General features: G+C 42.8%; 1 protein-coding gene across 1 annotated transcript in view; it reads left to right on the top strand.

Moving 5' to 3' along the window:
- Positions 1 to 19,668, top strand: part of efl1 (elongation factor like GTPase 1) — a 348,427-nt gene that overhangs the window by 87,192 nt on the left and 241,567 nt on the right. The window contains exon 12 of the mRNA XM_068017730.1: positions 19,167 to 19,266. Within this exon, the coding sequence (XP_067873831.1) occupies positions 19,167 to 19,266 (100 nt within the window). The remainder of the gene's footprint in view (positions 1 to 19,166; positions 19,267 to 19,668) is intronic.

Genomic DNA, 19,668 nt, shown 5'->3' with positions numbered 1-19,668 from the left:
GATAGAATTTTTTGGTGAGTGCTGTGCACGGCTTACTATCCATTTTAAATGAACGGTGCAAGAATCACGATCACGCAGAGCATCTACGCGGATTTGCAATGTGCACTTCCAGCAGGTGAGGCTCCCTACCAGCAGCACCAAGATGAAAAGTTCTCTCTCCATTCTCCAGCCCTCCAGCTGTATGGAGTCGAGTTGAATGCTGTCCCTGATTTATACAGTTGAAGTTCAGTCACCATTCATCAAATACAGCAAATGCTCCTGAGTACTCTTGACAGGCAGACTCATTTCTCCAGTGGTACTGTTCATTGCAGAGTGGACTGTACTGAGAGGCTCATAGTAATCAAAGGATCATTTTCTTTTAAAAGCAATAAACAAATCCTGCATTCATTTCTGTAATTCATTGGCTGTAAAGTGCTTTGGGATGTCCTGAAGTCATGAAAGGTGCTTTATAAATGTAAGTCTCTCTCACTCGCTCACTCTCTTTCTCACTGTCAAGCTATATAAGCCTAGAAATTGAAATTTGAACATCATTAAAGGGTTAACCTGACTGTTGCTTAAAGTTTCCTAAAATTTTTAAGCATGTAGCGATTTCACAAACAGTGATGTACTGTGTCCTGTGGCACCCATGCAGGGAAGTGGCAGGGACTGTCAGCAGCACCAGAACCTGTTCTCAGTGCCAGGCTGCCATTTAATTCTGTGCAGTTGTGCAGCAGAACTGTGAACTTTGCAGTTTTACTGAACAGTGGAACTTCAAGGCAGAGGAAATGTAAAATTTGGGATGAGGCAGTGAGGGACAGGCGGGCTAATGCCCTGGCCCCCAACAAGCTGCAGGCATGGGAGACTGTAGCACTAAGGGCAAACGTTTCCCAAACCCGTAGGACTGGGAAGGATGTCAGGAAGATGGTGTCGGACCTAAAGAAATATATTAAAGAAAAGTAAATATGTGACTACTTTCTCATGTAGACATGCAATAAAGGCTATCCTGACAAATTTTTAATCCTTTTGTGCTGAACTAGGCTAGCTGGCACACAAAAGTTAGTCAGTGTTTTACTGGCATGAGAAAAAATCAGGGAAATGAATGCTTAGATGACTCAGGATACTTCTGTACAGGGGAAGTTACAAAGAGGAAGTGAATATGCTACTTTCATAGGCAGGTGCCAGCAACCGCACATACTTCACCCTCCTTTGGGAAGCTGTTGACGCGTAACCTAGGGAAGGTTGCTCAGGGGCGGAGGCAGCTGGTGCAAGTGCTGAGGACAAAGGAAACAACAAGTGCAGGAAGATTGGGTAAGTTGGAAGCCATAGTGTATTAACATGGGAAAAATCAATACAGGGAATAAACAAAGTTTGAAATAATACCTGTGTAGTTGAGCCACAGGAACACAGCTTCCAATAACTGGCATCAAGCAGTTTTTCCTGTAAGTAAATTAATATAGAAATGAACAATTGATATGTGAAATTGAAATTTCTTTTCCATCTCTCTTGCCTGGAGCACAATGTGGGAAAATACTAAATCTCCACATCCCTGTTTTGACACTGTTTCCGTAGCGAGGCTTTAGTCTTCCCAATATTTAATTGGCTGCTGCGTTTCCCAATATTACAGCAATGATTACACTTTAAAAGAACTTAATTGGCTGTAAAGCACTTTGGAACATACTAAGATCATGAAAGGGGATATAGAAATGCAGGTCTTTCAGGAATCCTAACTTTTGCCTCAGTCCCTTTCTCATTGCTTGAAGATGCAATGTATCAGGAGGCAGTAAAATCAAACTGGTTTCCTGGGCTATTTTACATTAACTATTGGATCAGACCTCTCACCATCTGCAAATGTTTTTAGCTCATCAGTGTAAAAGGGGCATGAGTGCAGTATTCCTGAGCTTCATTCTTATTTCATAAATGGCACACGAATGATGACAGGGTGTGCTTTTATTTAATTACATGATACCCACTGTCTGTCAAGCAACTATTGTGCTTTTTGTTCGAGTTTTTAAGCCTGGATCATTGGCACAATTTTGGGACTGTTGTAAACCACACTATGACTGCTAAAATAAAAGCAAAATATCGCAGATGCTGAAAATCTGAAATATAAGTAGAAAATACTGGAAACATTCAGATAGCACTATGAATGCTGCTGGTTGTATGGCAAGAACCTGAAAGAAGATGTGGCTTTTCACTTTACTCAGTATGACTACAGTTACTTGGATTAATCAGCTCAGTGCCTCAGACTTGGCTGCGTATCACAACCCTGCCAAGTGCCGTAGTTCAACATTCAGGAGTGAAAGTTGCGAAACCTCACTAGTGCCTCAGTGATCTTGAGATTACTATAACACTTGCAATGTGTAGGGCAGAGAGGGGCATTATGAGGTCAAAAATATGTAATTCCCCCACTTCTAAACCACAGAGAGATTTGGCAAGGGTTATGGCCTCTCCTGCCTCTTCTCCCCCCGCTCCCCCACCTTGCTTCAAATCCTGCAAGTGCCTGTAGTTCCTCTCCAGCTCTTTACAGGCAATTACTCTTCAGTTTATGGGGCCAACTATAGACCCAGAAAGGAATAAGAGGGATGTGTCATCTGAGGTTTTTGCGCACTTAATCCTAGATTTTTCTTGGTATCTGAGAGGTCAGATGCAGAAGATGGAAATGAAGATGGAAATGTGCTGTGCTTTAAATCCTGATGTACAAAAGCACTCGGCTCACCTAGGCATGGACCCATTTCACTCTCATACAGCATGTCTCATCGTCCTGGTGCGCAAGAGTTCTGGTATAAAGAATGGACATCTAGGGCTGCTCGGTGGCAGTAACTGTCCTGGACATTGTGGAAAGGACACAGTAATCTACAGGTAGCCACTTAACGTTTTCTTCAGTTGTTTCCCCCCTCACTTCATTGGCATTGCATTTCTCATTAGTTTTCATGTCAATTGATAAACAATTTATTTTCCCTTTACCCTTGCCACCAGTGGTCATCCCCCTGTCAGATGGCTTTGGGTTAGGAAGCCCCACAAAAGGATGTTGGGTGACTCAGGCTGCATGAGAGATGCTGAGAGCCCACCTGTCAGTTTCCCCTTCTGCATACAGTAGTGAAAGTGCAGTGCTGTGACAAACATTGGTATTGGCAGCGGCACTATTTCCAAAGGAAGCTGCAGAAGCAGCCTTTGGCTGCAATCCTGCTCAGAAATCAGGCGGATTGGCTGTGGAGAATGTGGGTAAATTCAGCAAGTGGAGCCTTGTTGCTTGGTCTGCATCTACCTCCTCATTCCCCCACTGGGACTGGCAGTGACCACTCCTCCACATGTGGTTTGTTCCATCTGTCCTGTCAGAAAACCATTATGGCCCAGATATCATCACTAAGTTATGCAAATTCCTGTATCACTAGAAGTATCCCGCTCACAGTGTGCTGCACAAGACAAGTCAGGCTGATCAGTAGCTGTTGTGGCCTAATTGGCTGTGCCAGCCACAGAGCCAACAGCCATATCTGCAGGTCCTGGCACACCGACCCTTGAGTGATCATTGGGAACTGTTTTCACAATATTGGGGTCGGTAGATAGGCAGACATAATGCTGTGCCGTGTGCTGCAAGGATACCAAGTGGCCTGAAACGTGGCTTCCCCTCCTTGTAGGCAAGCTGCAGTGCTCACCTATGAGGATGATGTAGTGGAGTGGTATAGAGGGAAGCCCTTCTTGCAACTAAGCAGCACTGCCTCCACTTCAGCAGACATCTAAAAGGGAGTCGGGTGCTGGGTTGCTCTGCGACTTGCTTATTGACTCATACCTGCATCATGTCTTTCCTTTTCCTTCATTTTCACCTGTCTCAATCTCTTCTCTTTAGGAAAGGAACAACTTGCATTTATATAGTGCCTTTCACGGCCTCAGGACATTCCAAAGCACTTCACAGCCAATGAAGTACTTTTGAAGTGTGGTCATTATTGTAGGGTAACGCAGGGGCCAATTTAAGCACAGCAAGGTCCCAAGGGATGATTTCCAGATTACCTGTGTTGAGTTGTTGATTAAGGGGTAAATATAAGGGCGGCACAGTGGCGCAGTGGTTAGCACCGCAGCCTCACAGCTCCAGGGACCCGGGTTCGATTCCGGGTACTGCCTGTGTGGAGTTTGCAAGTTCTCCCTGTGTCTGCGTGGGTTTTCTCCGGGTGCTCCGGTTTCCTCCCACAAGCCAAAAGACTTGCAGGTTGATAGGTAAATTGGCCATTATAAATTGTCACTAGTATAGGTAGGTGGTAGGGAAATATAGGGACAGGTGGGGATGTTTGGGAATATGGGATTAGTGTAGGATTAGTATAAAATGGGTGGTTGATGTTCGGCACAGACTCGGTGGGCCGAAGGGCCTGTTTCAGTGCTGTATCTCTAATCTAATCTAATCTAATCTATTGGCAAGAACACAGGGACGAAATCCCCTAAAAATAGAGCCATGGGAATTTCTATGCCGACTTTCTTGAATTTTCATTCGGGAGACTTCCAACACTGCAGCGCTCCCTCAATTTTGCACTATTGTGCCAGCCTAGATAATGTGTTAGTCTGTGGAGTGGGATTTCAATTCCCAACTTCCTGACTCAGGTGTGAGTGCTACCGATTGAGGCAGGGCTGACACATTAGGCTTGCAAAGGCTGTGAATAGGTTGAGATACTTTCAGAATTTTGGTCCCCCTATTGTAACACACTTTTTAATTCTCCTTATTACTTTACTTTTTATTTCTCACACCTAATGTGTTACTTAGATTCTTCCAATTCCACACCTGATATCCTAAAGAGCTGACTATAGAAAATTGGATGCACCAGCTCACTTCTGTTTCAGCCCAGCTGAAACCCAACAACAGCTGGTCTTGCACCAATGCCAAAGGGAGAAAATCTAGAAGTTAAAGCAAGACACATCAAAATGGATTCCACTCCTATAATGGGGCATATACTTAGTGAATACATGATTAGAGCAGAGAAATGTGCATAACTGCTGCCATCAGTTGGTGAAACGTCAAACTGCATGCAATGAACCGTTTATAAATTTAATTCAATTCTGAGATTAATATTCAACAAATTAAAGCCAGATGAAACAAAAGTTCCTAGCCCTTGTAAATGTATATCTGTACACACCAGCACTAGTAAATTAGAAACAGCAGTCTGGTACGGCAACAAGTTCAGATCCTGTCCATCTTTTCAGGACATAGGAGCAGAAGTAGAGCTGTGTCTCGAGCCTGTTCCGCCATTCAATTAGATTATAATAACATATGAATTAGGAGCAGAAGTCGGCCATTCGGACCCTCTAGCCTGCTCCACCATTCAATAAGATCATGGCTGATCTGTTTGTGTCTCAAGTTCCACACTCCCATCTACCCCGATAACCTTTGATCCCCTTGCTTAACAAGAATCTATCTACCACCGCCTTAAAATTATTCAATGACCCCGCCTCCACTACCTTCTGAGGCAGAGAGTTCCAAAGTCTCACAACCCTCTGAGATCATTTATTCTCATCTCTGTCTTTAAAGGGCAACCCCTAATTTTAAAACAGTGCCCTCTAGCTCTGGACACCACAAGACCCCCCCCCCCCCCCCCCCCACCCCAAGAAGAAACCACCATGTCAAGACCGTTCAGGATCTTACATACTTCAATCAAGTCTCCCCTCACTCTTCTGAACTCCAGTGAAAACGAGCCCAGTCTGTCCAACCTTTCTTCGTAAGACAACCCGCTCATTCCAGGTATCAACGGGCTCCCCTTTATCCTTGGCACATGATACTCCTTCAAAAAACTCCAATAAATTGGTTAAACATGATCCCCCTTTCATAAAGTCATGTTGACTATTCCCTTTCACCTTGAGTTTTTTGAATTGCCCAAATATAGCCCCCTTAATGATCAATTCTAACACCTTCCCCACGACAGACGTCAAGCTAACTGGCCTATGGTTACCTGTTTTCTGCCTCCCCCGACCCCCCCACACTTCTTGAATACAGAGGTTATATTTGCTATTTTCCAGTCTGATGAAACCTTTCCAGAATCTAGTGAATTTTGAAAAATTAACACCAATGCATCTACTACCTCATTTGCCACCTCTTTTAAGACCTAGGGTGAAGCCCATCAGGACCCAGGGACTTGTCAGTCCACAGCTCCATCAGTTTGCTCAGTACCGTTTCCCTGGTGATTGTAATTTCATCAGGTTCCTCTCTTGCTTCCACGTCCTGATATACAGCCATTATTGGAATGTTTTTTGTATCCTCTATAGTGAATACAGAAGCAAAATATTTGTTCATTTCATCCGCCATTTCCTTATTATCTACTATTAACTCCCCATTCTCACTCTCTAGAGGACTAACACTCACTTTACTTACTCTTTTCCTTTTTAAATACCTGTAGAAATTCTTGCTATCCATTTTTACATTTCTATCTCGCTTCCTCTCATACTCTAATTTCTTTCTCCTGATTACCTTTTTAGTCATTATCTGCTGCTCTTTATATTCTGACTAATCATCTGACCTGCCACTCATCTTTGCGCAATTATATGCTTAAGTTTGATGCTTTCTTTAACTTCTTTAGCTAACCACGGATGATGGATCCTCCCCTTAGAATTTTTTGTTATAGTAGGAATATAATTATCCTGAGTATTCTGAAATATCCCCTTGAATGTCTGCCACTGCTTCTCTGTTGATCTATCTCCTAGCTTAGTAACCTAGTTCACTTCAGCTAGCTCAGCTTTCATGCCCACATAGTTGCCCTTATTTAAGTTTTTATTTAAGTTTATAATACTAGTCTTATACTCGCTCTTCTCTCTTTCAAACTGGATGTAAAATTCAATCATATTGTGGTCGCTGCTAACTAGAGGTGCCTTTACTCTGAGGTCATTAATTAATCCTGTCACATTACACAATACTAAATCTAATACAACCTGCTCTCTAGTTGGTTCCAGAACGTGCTGCTCTAAGAAACTAAGAACGTCGTATACCCCTCAATTTTCAGGACCCAATCCTTGTCATCCTGCAGCCGCACCTCCATAATGGCTATCAGTGCACATTGAAGTAAATAAATATGATCTGTCAGTTAGTCTACTTTGTTATGAATGCTCCGTGCACTCAGATACAGAGACTTTAGTTTTGTCTTTTTATTATCTCTAGACTGGTGTGTTATTAGGTTTTTTTTCTCTCTGTCCCTTCCTGCCATTCTCTGGCTTTCATTTCCCATATTACTTTTCTACTCTCCTGCCTTGATTCTACCCCTTGGTTTGCTACATCTGCCCAGGCTTGATCCCTCACCCCCTTATATCTGCATCTTAATTCCGTCTACCCTTCTTGGTTCCGTAACCCTTAATTCGCTTGGCTACTGATCACAGTTCTGAAATTCTCACTTCAGCTAGCCTCAACAGCTTTTTGTGGGGGTAGTTCCAGATTTCTCCTCCTCAATGTGTGAAGAGTGCTTCCTGACAACACCCCTGAAAAGCTTATCTCTGTTTTTTAGGTTATATTTCCTTGTTCTGGACTGCATTAGATGCAACAGTGTCTCTCTGTCTACCCTATCAAGTCCTTAAATCGTCTTAAACACCTTAATTAAATCAACCCTTAATCTTGTATACTCAAGGGAATACTCACCGAGTCTATGCGTGGCTGAAGAGATGGTGCAGGAGGGACGTCTTTAGATTCCTGGATCACTGGGTCTGTTTCTGGTGAAGGTGGGGCCTGTACAAGTTTGATGGGTTGCACCTGAACCGGAACAGGACCAACATCCTTCCTGGGAGGTTTGCTAGTGCTGTTGGGGGAGGGGGGGGGGGAGTGGTTAAACTAATTTGGCAGGGGGATGGGATACAGAGTGGAGGTACAGTAGGGGGTGATGCACAGTCAAATATAAAAGAGAAACTAAGACAGTTGGGAAGGCAGAGCAAATATAGACCTGTTAAGGCACAAGTGAATAATGCAACAAAAACAAGAAATGCTGGAATCACTCAGCAGGTCTGGCAGCATCTGTGGAAAGAGAAGCAGAGTTAACGTTTCGGGTCAGTGACCCTTCTTCGGAACTGACAAATATTAGAAAAGTCACAGATTATAAACAAGTGAGGTGGGGGTGGGGCAAGAGATAACAAAGGAGAAGGTGCAGATTGGACCAGGCCACATAGCTGACCAAAAGGTCACGGAGCAAATACAAACAATATGTTAATGGTGTGTTGAAAGACAAAGCATTAGTACAGATTAGGTGTGAATACACTGAATATTGAACAGCAGCAAGTGCAAACCTGAAGAAAAACAACCTGAAAAAAACAGTGGGTAAGCAAACTGAACAAACTAAGATGAAATGAAATAAATGCAAAAAAAGATTGTAAAAAATGTAAAAAGGAATGTAAAAAAAAGGAAGAAAAAATAACTAAAAATGAAAGTAAAATGGGGGGCTGTCATGCTCTGAAATTATTGAACTCCATGTTCAGTCCGGCAGGCTGTAGTGTGCCTAATCGGTAGATGAGATGCTGTTCCTCGGGTCACTGACCCGAAACGTTAACTCTGCTTCTCTTTCCACAGATGCTGCCAGACCTGCTGAGTGATTCCAGCATTTCTTGTTTTTGTTTCAGATTTCCAGCATCCGCGGTATTTTGCTTTTATTTTAGTGAATAATGCAAGGCTGGATTGCATCTATTTTAACGCAAGGAGTCTTATTAGTAAAGCAGATGAATTGAGGGCGTTGAGTAACGCGTGGGAATACGATATTATTGCTATCACAGAGACATGGTTGAGGGAAGGGCGGGACTGGCAGCTCAATATTCCAGGGTATAGAATCTTCATGCGTGACAGGGGAGGGTGTAAAAGAGGAGGTGGCATTGCACTGTTGATCAAGGAGTCAATTACTGCAGTAAGGAGGGATGATATCTTAGAAGGTTCCTCAAATGAGGCCATGTGGGTAGAACTTATATTAAAAAAAAGGGCAATCACTTGTCTGGGAGTGTACTACAGGCCTCCAAACAGTCAGGGCAAGATAGAGGAGCAGATATGTAGGCAAATCTCAGAGGTGTAAAGATAATAGGGTAATAATAGTAGGGGATTTCAACTTCCCCAATATTAACTGGGATAGTCTTAGTGCAAAAAGCTTAAAGGGGGCGGAATTTTTAAAGTGCATAAAGGAGAGTTTTTTGAGCCAGCACGTAGAAAGTCCTCCAAGAGAAGGGGCAGTACTGGACCTAATCCTAGGGAATGAAGCCAGACAAGTAGTAGAAGTGCCAATGGGGGAGCATTTCGGGGATAGTGACCATAATTCTGTAAGATTTAAGGTAGTTATGGAAAAGGACAAAAATGGACCAGAAATAAAAGTACTGAATTGGGGGAAGGCCGATTTCAATATGATAAAACAGGATTTGGCCAAAGTGGACTGAGAGCAGCTACTTGTAGGAAAGTCTACATCATCAGGGAGTCATTCAAAAAGGAAATAGTGAGAGTTCAGGGCCAACATGTACCCGTAAAGGGGAAGGGTAGGACCAACAAGTCCAGGGAACCCTGGATGTCAAGGGATATAGACAATTGGATAAGGGAAAAAAAGGAGGCTTATGGCAGATTCAGAGCACTGGAAACAGCGGAGGCCCTAGAGGAGTATAGAAAGTGTAGGGGGGGTACTTAAAAAAAAAAAGTAATTAGGAGCACGAAGAGGGGGCATGAAAAAACACTGGCGGGCAAGATAAAGAAAAATCCCAAGGCATTTTATAAGTATATTAAGGGCAAGAGGATAACCAGGGAAAGAGTAGGGCCCATTAGGGACCAAAGTGGCAATCTGTGTGTGGGGCCGGAGGACATAGGTGAGGTTTTAAATGATTAGTTTTCATTTGTGTTCACTATGGAGAAGGACGATGTAGGTGTAGAGATCAGGGAGGGGGATTGTGATATACCTGAACAAATTAGCATTGAAAGAGAGGAAGTATTATCTGTTTTAGCGGGCTTAAAAGTGGATTAATCCCCAGGCCCAGATGAGATGTATCCCAGGCTGTTATGTGAGGCAAGGGAAGAGATAGCAGGGGCTCTGATATAAATGTTCAAATCCTCTCTCGCCAAAGGAGAGGTACAAGAGGACTGGAGGACAACAAATGCAGTGCCATTATTCAAGAAGGGTAGCAGGGATAAACCAGGTAATTGCAGGTCGGTGAGTCTAACATCAGTTGTAGGGAAACTATTGGAAAAAATTCTGAAGGACAGGAATAATCTCCACTTGGAGAGGCAGGGATTAATCAAGGCGAGTCAGCATGGCTTTGTCAGGAGGAGGTCATGTCGAACAAACTTGATTGAATTTTTCGAGGAGGTGACTAGATGTGTAGATGAGGGTAAAACAGTTGATGCAGTCTACATGGACTTCAATAAGGCTTTTGATAAGGTCTCGCATGGGAGATTGGTTAAGAAGGTAAGCGCCCATGGGATCCAGGGCAATTTGGCAAATTGGATCTAAGATTGGCTTAGTGGCATGAGGCAGAGGGTGATGGTCGAGGGTTGTTTTTGCGAGTGGAAGCCTGTGAACAGTGGCATACCGCAAGGGATCGGTGCTGGGACCCTTTTGTTTGTATTGTACATTAATGATTTAGGCGTGAATATAGGAGGTATGATCAGTAAGTTCGCAGATGACGCGAAAATTGGTGGTGTCGTAAATAATGAGGAGGAAAGCCTTGGATTGCAGGACGATATAGATGGGCTGGTAAGATGGGCGGAGCAGTGGCAAATGGAATTTAATCCTGAGAAGTGTGAGGTGATGCATTTTGGGAGGACTAACATGGCAAGGGAATATACAATGGATGGTAGGACCATTGGAAGTACAGAGGGTTTGAGGGACCTTGGTGTACTTGTCCATAGATCACTGAAGGCAGCATCACTGGTAGATAAGGTGGTTATGAAGGCAAATGGGATTCTTGCCTTTATTAGCCGAGGCATAGAATATAAGAGCAGGGAGGTTATGATGGAGCTGTATAAAACACTAGTTATGCCACAGCTGGAGTACTGTGTACAGTTCTGGTCACCACACGATACGAAGGATGTGATTGCACTAGAGAGGGTGCAGAGGATATTCACCAGGATGTTGCCTGGGCTGGAGCATTTCAGCTCTGAAGAGAGACTGGATCGGCTAGGGTTGTTTTCCTTAGAGCACAGAAGACTGAGGGGGGGACATGATTGAGATATACAAAATTATGAGGGGCATTGATAGGGTAGATAGGAAGAAACTTTTTCCCTTAGCGGAGGGATCAGTAACCAGGGGGCATAGATTTAAGGTAAGGGGCAGGTGATTTAGAGGGGATTTGAGGAAAAATGTTTTCACCCAGTTTGTGGTTGGAATCTGGAACACTGCCTGAAGGGATGGTAGAGGCAGGAACCCTCATAACATTTAAGAAGTATTTAGATGAGCACTTGAAACGCCATCGCATACAAGGCTACGGGCCAAGTGCTGGAAAATGGGATTAGAATAGATAGGTGCTTGATGGCCGGCAAAAGCACAATGGGCCGAAGGGCCTGTTTCTGTGCTGTGACTTTATGACTATGACTCTATAACCTGTCCTCAATTTAATCCTTTTAGCCCCCCATTCTGATAAATCTGTGCTGCACCCATTCCAAGGCCAATATATTCTTGCTGAGGTGTGGTGCCCAAAACTGAACAGAGCGGGCCAGATTTTAAAAGCCCACTGTCGCTCCCGGCGGCAGCTAATTTATATAGCCGGGGCATGTGGAGGGGGCAGGTTGTCCGTCCACGGCAATGGCGTCTGCTGCCTGTGCACAGGCACTGCGTCATTTTTAAAGGGCAGGCAGTCCTGCCAGCAAATTTGAATTTTAAAAGTGAACCCCCCCCCCCCCCACCAAAATTTGCAAAGTATATTTAAATAAATTTGTTTCATCTGGAAATTGAGGTCCTGTCGCCAGCGGTGGGGTGGGGGGTGCTGCCACGGAGTCTTGTTGCCACCAGGAGGATCAGGCTGGGCCCTCTCGGCGTCGGCCTCCAAAGCAGGCCTCTGCTGGAACAATCTTCCGGCCCCCTTCTCCCACCCCCCCCACCCAGCCCTTGCCACGGAGCCGAACGTAGTGGTTTTGGTAAAATCCAAGCCACCATCCTGAATTGGTCTAATAAGACCTTTATGTAACAGTAACATAACTTCCATCCCTTTGTATTCTGGCTCCATCAGCTGAAGGCCAACATTCTATTAGCCATTTTAATTAGTTTCTTTTTGTAGCTATCTTATAGCTTTTAGCGATATCTGTACTTGACTCCCTAAATTTCTTTGTTTCTCCACAGTTCCTCCCTTCTTGCCATTTAGAAAATACCCTTGATTTGTCTTTTAGGCCCAAAATGGATGACCTTGGATTTTCTCACATTGAACTTCATCTGTCACAGCTTTGCCCACTCACTTAATATGTCAATGCCCCTTTGCAGTTTTCTGCTTCCATCTATGCTGTTTTCTGTGTCACCTAACTTGGTGCCATTAGCGAACTCTGTATTCTTTCATCTAAGTCATTTATAAATATCGTGAAAAACTGAGGCTCCAATACAGATCCCTGGGCAACACCACTCGTCATATCCTGCCATTTGGAATACATACCCATTATTCTTACTGTCTCCTACCTCGTGACCAGTTTTCTGCCCATGTCAATAGATTGTCTCCAATTCCATGCACACTAATTTTTTGTACAGTCTCTATTTGGAACCTTATCAGATGCCTTCTGGAACTACATACAAATAACATCATAGACACTCCCTTATCTACCAAGTTAGTTACCTCCTCAAAAAATTAACAAGACTCCATGACTTATCCATTGCATATCCGTGCTGGTTTGCTGAGCCACATCAGTTCATGTTTTTTTTCCAAGTGCTTAGTCACTCTATCCCTAATAGATTCCAGTAACTTCTCCAGAGATGTGAATTTTTTTCTCTGAGAGTTGTGCAATTTTGGAACTCTCTGCTGCAAAAGATGGTGGAGGTGGGGTCATTGAATATTTTCAAGGTGGAGGTAGATAGTTTCTTGTTAGGCAAGGGAATTAAAGGTTATTGGGGGTAGATGGGAGTGTGGAATTCGAGACACAAACAGATCAGCCATGATCTTATTGAATGGCAGAGCAGGCTAGAGTGGCTGAATGGCCTACTTCGGCTCCTAATTCGTATGTTCGTATAACCAACATTAGACTATTAGACCGATAATTTCCTAGCTTGTCTCTCTTGTCCTTCTTAAATAGTGGGGTGACATTGGCAATATTCCATTCTAAGGAACCAATTCCTGAATCAGGTAAGCTATGAAAGATCATGACTAAAGCATCTACAATTTCCTCACTTTTTTTTATTCTTTCATGGGATGTGGATGCTGCTGGCAAGGCAAGCATTTGATGCCCATCCCTAATTTCCCTTGAATTGAGTGGTTGCTAGGCCATTTCAGAGGGCAGTTGAGTCAACCACATTGCTGTGGGTCTGGTGTTACATATAGGCCAGACCAAGTAAGGATGGCAGATTTCTTTCCCTAAAGGACATGAGTGAACCAGATGGATTTTTATGACAATTGATGATAACTCCATGGCACTATTACTGAGACTAATTTTCAATTTCAGATTTTTATTAATTAATTGAATTTAAATGTCGCCAGCTGCCATGGATTTGAACCCATTAGCCTGGGCCTCTGGATTATTAGTCCAATGACATCACTATGCCACCACCTCCCACCGTACCTTATTTTAATATTTAATCTTTTAATATCCTGGGGTGCAAACTTGAGTGCTGGAGATTTGTCTAACTCCTAAATAGTGTGGTGACATTGGCAATTTTCCAATCTAAGGGAACAATTCCTGAATCAAGCGAGCTATGGAAGATCATGAGTAAAGGATTGACAATTTCCTCACCTACTACTTTTAATATCCTGGAGTGCAAACTCAGGTGCTGAAGACTTGTTTATTGTTGTTTTCTCCATTACCCTTTTTTACTTAATAAATTCCCCTCCTTGATCTATTTTTACCTTTTCTCCTATCTGGTACTTTCCTCATCTTCCACCATGAAGACTAGTATAAAGCAAGTATTGAGCAAGTCTGCTATTTCCTGATTTTTGATTACATTATCACCTGTGTCTTTCCTTAAGGGGCCCACTTTACCCTTAGTCACCCTCTTTCTCTTAATATACTCCTTTAGTGTTGCCCTTCATATCCTGATTATCCTTTTTAATCTAGTTTATTTTAAGTAATTACATTATTCTTCTGTAGAATGGGCATGGAGATCAAATATAGGAGGATGATTCATGTTTAATAGACCTGTGATAAAGCAGGCAAAATCACACATTTTGATAATGAGGTTGTGCTTATGAGTTTGAGTGGAGACACAGCAATAAAAAGTTCGGAACTGTGAGATTAAAAAAGGACCAAATTGCATCCAGTTCTCCTCCTGGTCTGGTAGTCACATGATACAGTGATAATGGAGTTGTTGACTAATCATAGCAGTCAATCTCTATCAGTTAGTCTACAACAGGCCCAGAAATTACATGAGGAAAAAAGTCCAGTGGTGGCGAGGTTGGGGAACCATAGGTATATCTCAAAATGCTCATGTAACCCAAAATGTTATTTCCTGAAAGTTATCTATTGTACTAATTTATTGTGCAAGTAAATATGCAATGAACTTTGTCTATAATTTTATATTATGTGAAAACATTCTGGCCATTTTGATTCACTGACAGAAGTGCCCTCTGCGCTTACATAGCCATGGCTGCCTGTCACAAACCAGTCTCGCATCACTTAATTTAAAATATCTTTTTGATTAAAAATATCAATCAACTGTGAAAAGTGTTCTGAAATAAGTCTGTGTACAATTTTTTGATATAATTTCTAAATTCCATGGGGAAAGAAGAGAATAGAGATCTGGAATACGCTACTTGAAAGAGTGGTGGAAGCAGATTCCAGAGGACCCTTCAAAAGACAATTGGACATGCACTTGAAGAGGACTAGTTTGCAGGGTAATGGGGAAAATGTCAGTTTGTGGGACTAAGTTGGAAAGCTCTTTGAAAGAGCTGGCACAGGCACGTCAGGGTGAATGGTCTGTGCTGTAAGATTCTGTGATTCTGTGTTCAGAGATCTTCTCTAAGGAATTGGTGCAGCTTTACCACAGCCTATTTTCTTACCCTGAGCCTCACCCTCAGTCTCGTGGCTTGTCAGTCAGTCTGGGCGAGTTGTGCCTGGGATTGTAGATCCAATTCATTGTTTCTTTTGCAACTCACAGTATGCCTTGCCTTGTGTGCCACCTTAAACGAATGACCGTCTTTTCCTGCTCTTGTCGTTCACCTCAGCCAGTTGCTGTCTAGTGAAGTATTGAATCCAATGCCTGTTGTACTCTAAACAGCACACTTGTCAGTATAGCTACATGGGCCACAGTATCTGCTGTAGTGTGCGTTTAACATGAGATTATCATTGGGCATGCAAGGTGAACCTTGAACTGGATGTCAAGGTATTCTGTTGCCCATAGTAATTACCTTTAGTCAAGTGCACATCTCCATCATTATAATCTCAGTACGGCACTTCATCCAGATAGCAACTTGGCTGCTGCCCCACACTTGCCCTGTCATAGTGGCTCAGTCATAGAAGACAGAGGGTAGCGGTGGAAGGGTGCTTTTCTGAATGGAGGGATGTGACTAGTGGTGTTCCGCAGGGATCAGTGCTGGGACCTTTGCTGTTTGTAGTATATATAAATGATTTGGAGGAAAATGTAGTTGTTCTGATTAGTAAGTTTGCGGACAACACAAAGGTTGGTGGAGTTGCGGATAGTGATGAGGATTGTCAGAGGATACAGCAGGATACAGTTGGAGACTTGGGCGGAGAAATGGCAGATGGAGTTTAATCCAGACAAATGTGAGGCAATGCATTTTGGAAGGTCTAATGCAGTATACAGTAAATGGCAGAACCCTTAGGAGTATTGACAGGCAGAGAGATCTGGGCGTACAGGTGCCCAGGTCACTGAAAGTGGTAATGCAGGTGGATAAGGTAGTCAAGAAGGCATACGGCATGCTTGCCTTCATTGGTCGGGGCATAGAGTATAAAAATTGGCAAGTCATGCTGCAGCTGTACAGAACTTTAGGCCACACTTAAAATATTGCGTGCAATTCTGGTCGCCACACTACCAGAAGGACGTGGAGGCTTTGGAGAGGGTACAGGAGAGGTTTACCAGGCTGTTGCCTGGTCTGAAGGGCATAAGCTATGAGGAGAGGTTGGAAAAACTCGGATTATTTTCACTGGAACGACGGAGGTGGAGGGTCGACATGATCGAGGTTTACAAAGTTATCAGCGGCATGGACAGAGTGGATAGTCAGAAGCTTTTTCCCAGGGTGGAAGAGTCAGCTACTAGGGGACATAGGTTTAAGGTGCGAGGGGCTAAGTTTAGAGGGGATGTGCGAGGCAAGTTCTTTACACAGAGGTTGGTGAGTGCCTGGAACTTGCTGCCGGGGGAGGTGGTGGAAGCAGGTACGAAAGCGACGTTTAAGAGGCATCTTGACAAATACATGAATAGGATGGGAATAGAGGGATACGGTCCCCGGAATTGCAGAAGGTTTTAGTTTAGGCAGGCATCAAGATCGGAGCAGGCTTGGAGGGCCAAATGGCCTGTTCCTGTGCTGTACTGTTTGTTGTTCTTTGTCAGTAGGTGGAATGGGCAGACAAGTGGCAGGTGAAGTTCAATGCAGAGAAATGTGAAGTGATTCATTTTGGTAGGAAGAACATGGAGAGACAATATAAAATAAATGGTACAATTCTAAAGGGGGTGCAGGAGCACGGTGTATTTGTGCATAAGTCATTGAAGGTGGCAGGACAATTTGAGAGAGCGGTTAATAAAGCATATAGTATCCCGGGCTTTATTAACAGGGGCATTGAGTATAAGATCAAGGAGGTTATGTTGAAGTTGTACAAGACACTAGTTTGGCCTCAGCTGGAGTATTGCGTCCAGTTCTGGGCGTCTATTTGAGAGGAAAGACATGAGGGCATTGGAGGGAGTACAGAAAAGATTCACGAGAATGATTCCAGGGATGAGGAATTTCAGTTATGAAGATAGATTGGAGGTTAGGACTCTTTTCCTTGTAGAAGAGAAGGCCGAGAGGTGATTTGATAGAGATATTCAAAATCATGAGGGGTCTGGACAGAGTAGATAGCGGGAAACTGTTGCCACTCGTGAAAGGATCAAGAACAAGAGGGCACAGATTTAAAGTATTTGGTAAAAGAAGCAAAAGTGATATGAAGAAAAACTTTTTCAACAGCGAGTGGTTAAGGTCTGGAATGCGCTGCCTGAGAACGTGGTGGAGGCCAGTTCAATTGAAGCATTCAAATTAGACCGTTATATAAAAAGAAAGAAGGTACAGGATTATGGGGACAAAGCAGGGGAATGGAACTGAGGGAGTTGCTCTTTCAGAGAGCTGGTGCAGATGCGATGGGCCGAATGGCCTCCTTCTGCACGGTAACACTTCTGTGATTCAGTTACAGCCCAGGTCTGATCATTCTTTTAAATTTCAACAGATGAATTGTGTGTTGTTTTTTATATTGGCGTAGCAAATATCCACAACGCAGCACTTATTTCAACTCATCAGCTACTGCCTGTATCTGATCCTGCACCAAGTCCTGCTGCCCATCATCCCTGTCCTCACTATGCTGCATTGGTTGCCATTCTAAGCAAAGTAATTTGCAATTCTCATCCTTGTGTTTGAATCCCTCCATGGCCTTGCTCCTCCCTATCTCTGTAATCATCTCAAACATAGAATTCCCCTCTTTTCCAAACACTTCATTGCCCTCTCTGGCATCCAACCATTGACAGCTGGGTCTTTTTCTTTGTGGTTTTCTAACTGTTTTTAACGCGTGCCGCTGTGAAGAAATGTTGGAAATCTTTCTACAGTAAGGCATCATATTATACAGATTGTTGTCAAGTGTTGTGGGTATATTAATGGCATAGTGGTGCATGTTTAATGCATTCAACATCCCGAGTGTGAGTTGGGGTAGCAGAGGGTGCAGAGAAGCTATTCCAACTTTGCTTTGTTTTTTGGCTTGGGGGTCTCCTTCTGTGCAACTGTTGATCAGTGTGGTTTGTGCTCTAATTGGTATCAGCTCATCCCTTGCTCTGTAGGGTTGTGTTGCATAGTTTATGGGAGGGGACTTGTTGGATAGGGCTCCAGTTAAGGTGGGTCCTCATCAGTTTTATTGTATATTAGTTTAAAGTGGGGATGTTCAGATGAACATTTCTGATATGGCCTCTACTATTTCTTTGCCCTGATTAGATTCATTTTTCAAACTTCTAAACCTTAAAATGAATCTAAACTTGATATCTTTGACAGTTCATTCTTTTTCAACAACTCAGTGTATTGCAAAATAATTGTTCCATCCTTGTTTGTCCTTCCTTTTCTCTAAGCTTAGTACTCCAGATGTGGGTCGGTAAAAATTGTTCTTTCAGTTGGTTTTTCTCATCCCCTAGTGTTTATTCCCAAGGCTTTAAAATAAAATATGAAAAAAATGAATGCATCAGAGGTCAAGGCGACTCCAAAGGCCAAGCCAGAATATTTATGTGATCTCCTAAGTTTTGAACTATATACCATAAAATTGATTGGTAGCTTTTTGGATTACTGAGTAACTACTTCTGAGCTGTATTGTTTCTTAGAAAGGTCCTGTGTGCATTTTTTCTCTTGATCTGATTGTGCACTGGAGGATGACCAAATATTGCATAGGGAACTGTACTAAGAACTGGTCTGTTTTTAATGAGTGAACCAATCTTGCTGAGTTCAGCAATTGACCGGCTGCTTTATGCTTGATTTTAAAATAGGCTGCAGTTCTTGATGTAACACAGACTCTCTGTTTTATCTCTATTTCACTTATTTGGACAACTGTGCTCTTGTGGATTGTGCATTAAGACAGCAATTAGATTGTTCTTCTACTTCGAGTGAGAACTGATTTGCAAGATATTAAAATCTATTTTAAAACTGTAGATTTGTATCTTAGTATGTGTCATTTAAAAGAGAAAGTCAGCATAAAATGTAACAATTATTGTATAAAGTAATTTTCTGATAGCTTGTCAGAGACTGCAATTTACAATTGCAGGGAAGAAAATCACATCCCATTCTACAAACTACAGTCTTGTACCTTAGGGATGAAGAGCTGTTTCACTTGTATTTTCTCCCCCAGACTTTGACTTCACAAGCCTTTAATTTATTGAAGCAGTAACAACTATCATTTTTCTCTTTTATACATTCAGCATTTCTAGAATGCAAAAGTGATGAGACGGCCCCAGTCATCGTTTTTATTTGCAAGATGTTTGCTGTTGATTCTAAGGCTTTGCCCCAGAATAGGTTGAGGTAAGAGATGTTAATAGTCTTGTATAGTTTCTGCAGTTAACATTTCCTCATCCATTTGCTTGTTTCCTTCACCAATGAATGATTTTATAAGTTTTCATGTGAAATTTTGCAAATAATGTCTGAAGATTTAACAAAATGTGCTCCTATCATGATAATCATAAATATAGCAGTGAAGCGTATTACAAAGCCTTTGTAAAACCTGTAGGCTTAAACTTTCCAACTCCTCCCTGTTCATTTTTGGGCAGATCTTGAGGTGACAAATGCAGAAAGATAATTGGGGTTGTGCTCTGCTACCTCACCATTATTTTCGGATGGCTTGTTCCATTTGGATTCCCAGGACTTCATGCTTGAATTCCTCCAATTAGGTTTGCGGCCCGTCACGGTACTGAAACGGCTTTATCA

Source organism: Heterodontus francisci, chromosome 38, assembly GCF_036365525.1.
Source record: "Heterodontus francisci isolate sHetFra1 chromosome 38, sHetFra1.hap1, whole genome shotgun sequence".
Classification (NCBI taxonomy): domain Eukaryota; kingdom Metazoa; phylum Chordata; class Chondrichthyes; order Heterodontiformes; family Heterodontidae; genus Heterodontus; species Heterodontus francisci.
This window is presented reverse-complemented; position numbering and strand designations above follow the sequence as displayed.